Source organism: Genypterus blacodes, unplaced genomic scaffold (assembly GCF_046128005.1).
Source record: "Genypterus blacodes isolate CSIRO-AG114 ecotype Tasmania unplaced genomic scaffold, CSIRO-AGI_Gbla_v1 ptg000176l_1, whole genome shotgun sequence".
Taxonomy (NCBI): domain Eukaryota; kingdom Metazoa; phylum Chordata; class Actinopteri; order Ophidiiformes; family Ophidiidae; genus Genypterus; species Genypterus blacodes.
Window position 1 is genome coordinate 447501 of NW_027466977.1, and position 2500 is coordinate 450000.

Below are 2500 nucleotides of genomic sequence, written 5' to 3' on the forward strand. Positions count from 1 at the left end.
AAGGTTACGTCATCGGCAGCTGTATAAAGCACATTCCCATTGCGGGGCGTGACATCACCTACTTCACCCAGCAGCTCCTGAGGGAGAGGGAGGTGGGCATCCCGCCGGAGCAGTCGCTGGAGACGGCCAAGGCGGTCAAGGTAGGCGGTCGCTCCCTCAGCTCCCTCCCCCGCCCCCCTGCTCGCCCTCGCCCACGTCTTAATTCCCTGTGTTTGTGTCAGAGTGATTGACGAGCGATAGAGCCTGTGTGGTTTTGTTTGAGGCGTTGTTTGAACGCCTGTGGGACCGGAGCGACGCGTGTCAGACGAAACCAGCGCAGCTGAGTTTCCTTCAAACTCTACGTTCAGTTACCGTGGTGACAGTGATGGATTAGGGTCCTTTCCCTCTCCTTGCGTTCCCCTGTGAAGACACTAGAGGGCAGTGTTGCTCTGCTGGCTGCTCTCCTCCTCTTCTTCCTCCTCTCTTAACTTCACATTCTCCTGTTTGCAGGATTTGACACTTTTCATTCCAATAAACAAATGAGCCGTTTGTTTAAGAATAAGGAGCTGTAACTCTGACATCGCTCTGGATTCTTGTTTCGTTTGGTCTCAACTCCCCCCCCCCCCCCGTTTCCAAAGCGATAAGCCCGTTAACGATGTCATTAGCCTCCCTCTGCCTCGCCTGTCACTCGCTTCCCTTTCTTTTAGTTTTATTGCAATTCACCTTGATTCGCCACGAGTGCCCATGTTTATTAAGTAGGTTTGTTATCCCAGTCTTTGTTCTCCAATGTCGAGGACCGCTCTTCATTACCGCCACACACACACACACACACACACCAGGAGGGAAGTGGAGACAAACACAACGCATTTGTTATTGTAGGGGAAGTTCAGGGCCGGAGGATTAAAGCTGAACACGTCTGAGGAAACGCATCAACAAGAGAGACTCAGGACGCTGGAACGCATAGATGATGAAGTTTACAAACGATGATGGAGTTTTGTCAAAGTGCATGGACACTTTAGAGACTTAAGCAGCTTCTTTTGACTCTTTTATGTCCTGATTCTCTTCGGCCACGTCCCAAACCTCCTCCTCTGTCTCCCGTCCTCTCTCCAGGAGCGTTTCAGCTACGTGTGCCCGGATCTCGTCAAAGAGTTCAACAAGTACGACACGGACGGCTCCAAGTGGATCAAGCAGTACACCGGCATCAACTCCATCAGCAAGAAGGAGTTCACCATCGACGTGGGCTACGAGCGCTTCCTGGGGCCCGAGATCTTCTTCCACCCTGAGGTGAGGACGCAGACGGAGGAGGAGGAGGAGGAGGAGCTCGGTCTGTTTGTAGAGTGAAGAGTCTGAGGAATGACGCTGGTTCTTTTGTTTTCTAGTTCGCCAACCCCGACTTCACACAGCCCATCTCTGAGGTGGTGGACGAGGTCATTCAGAACTGTCCCATCGACGTCAGGCGTCCCCTCTACAAGGTAAGAGGACGCTCGCTCTGAGCCTCAGTGCGTTTCTGGGATACTCGTCTCCTCGGTCGACCCGTTGAGTGATTCCCGTCTCCTTCCTTCTCTTCCTCAGAACGTGGTTCTCTCAGGAGGCTCCACCATGTTCAGGGACTTTGGCCGCCGTCTGCAGAGAGACCTGAAGAGGTCGGTGGACGCCCGGCTGAAGATGAGCGAGGAGCTGAGCGGCGGCAAGCTCAAGGTGAGGAAGAGCACGATCACTCGCCAAACTACCAAGCAGACATCCCACACAGGGTCTCGTCTCTTGCTCCTGTCTGTCTGACCTTAAGTGTCTCTCTCTCTGTCCTCAGCCCAAACCCATCGACGTCCAGGTTGTCACCCATCACATGCAGAGATACGCCGTGTGGTTCGGCGGCTCCATGTTAGCGTCAACTGTGAGTACATGGAGCGCCTCGTCTCTCTGATCCAGCATGAGGAAAGGTCTTCATCCTTCTCACCTTCGTCTGTGTCTTTGTTCCCCCCCTCAGCCGGAGTTCTACCAGGTCTGCCACACCAAAAAGGACTACGAGGAGATCGGGCCCAGCATCTGCCGCCACAACCCCGTGTTTGGAGTCATGTCTTAACTGTGCGGGCCGACAAAGCGTTAACAGATCGCCGGGCGGGAAGGGGCGGGGCTGGAAGGGAAGGGGCGGGGTTAGGTGAGGGTGGGGGCGGGGGGGCGGGGGTGGGGGGGTGATGTGATCCTCCGCTTTCTGGTCGCCGGTTGTTCAGATCCAGAATAGAAAAAAAGGAGAACGAGGCGAACCGGCTGGAAAATATATTGTCAAAGTTCCTTTTTTTTGTTTCTTTCTTCTTCTTCCTCTTCTTCTTCTCTTTTTGTTTCCTTTTCCTTTCCAAAATGGTTTCCAAACCAAAACTATTATAAGAAACATCTGGATCTGTTGAGCAGCATACAGAGAGCTAAGCCACGACGACAATGATGATGAAGATGATGATGATGTAAGGACGATGTCTCGGTCTCGGTTTATTGATTTAAAAAAAAAAAACAACAACAATATCGATAG

The 2500-nt window shown here is 52.6% G+C and overlaps 1 protein-coding gene across 1 annotated transcript in view; it reads left to right on the forward strand.

Annotated features, from left to right (window-relative positions):
- Positions 1–2123, forward strand: part of LOC143014030 (actin-related protein 3) — a 7782-nt gene extending 5659 nt beyond the window's left edge. Inside the window, exons 7-12 of the mRNA XM_076167800.1 lie at positions 1–140; positions 1090–1263; positions 1359–1451; positions 1552–1677; positions 1787–1870; positions 1964–2123. The exon at positions 1–140 is cut by the window's left edge and continues 4 nt beyond it. Coding sequence (XP_076023915.1) covers positions 1–140; positions 1090–1263; positions 1359–1451; positions 1552–1677; positions 1787–1870; positions 1964–2059 — 713 coding nt within the window. The 3' untranslated portion in view covers positions 2060–2123. The remainder of the gene's footprint in view (positions 141–1089; positions 1264–1358; positions 1452–1551; positions 1678–1786; positions 1871–1963) is intronic.
- Positions 2124–2500: the final 377 nt, after the last annotated feature.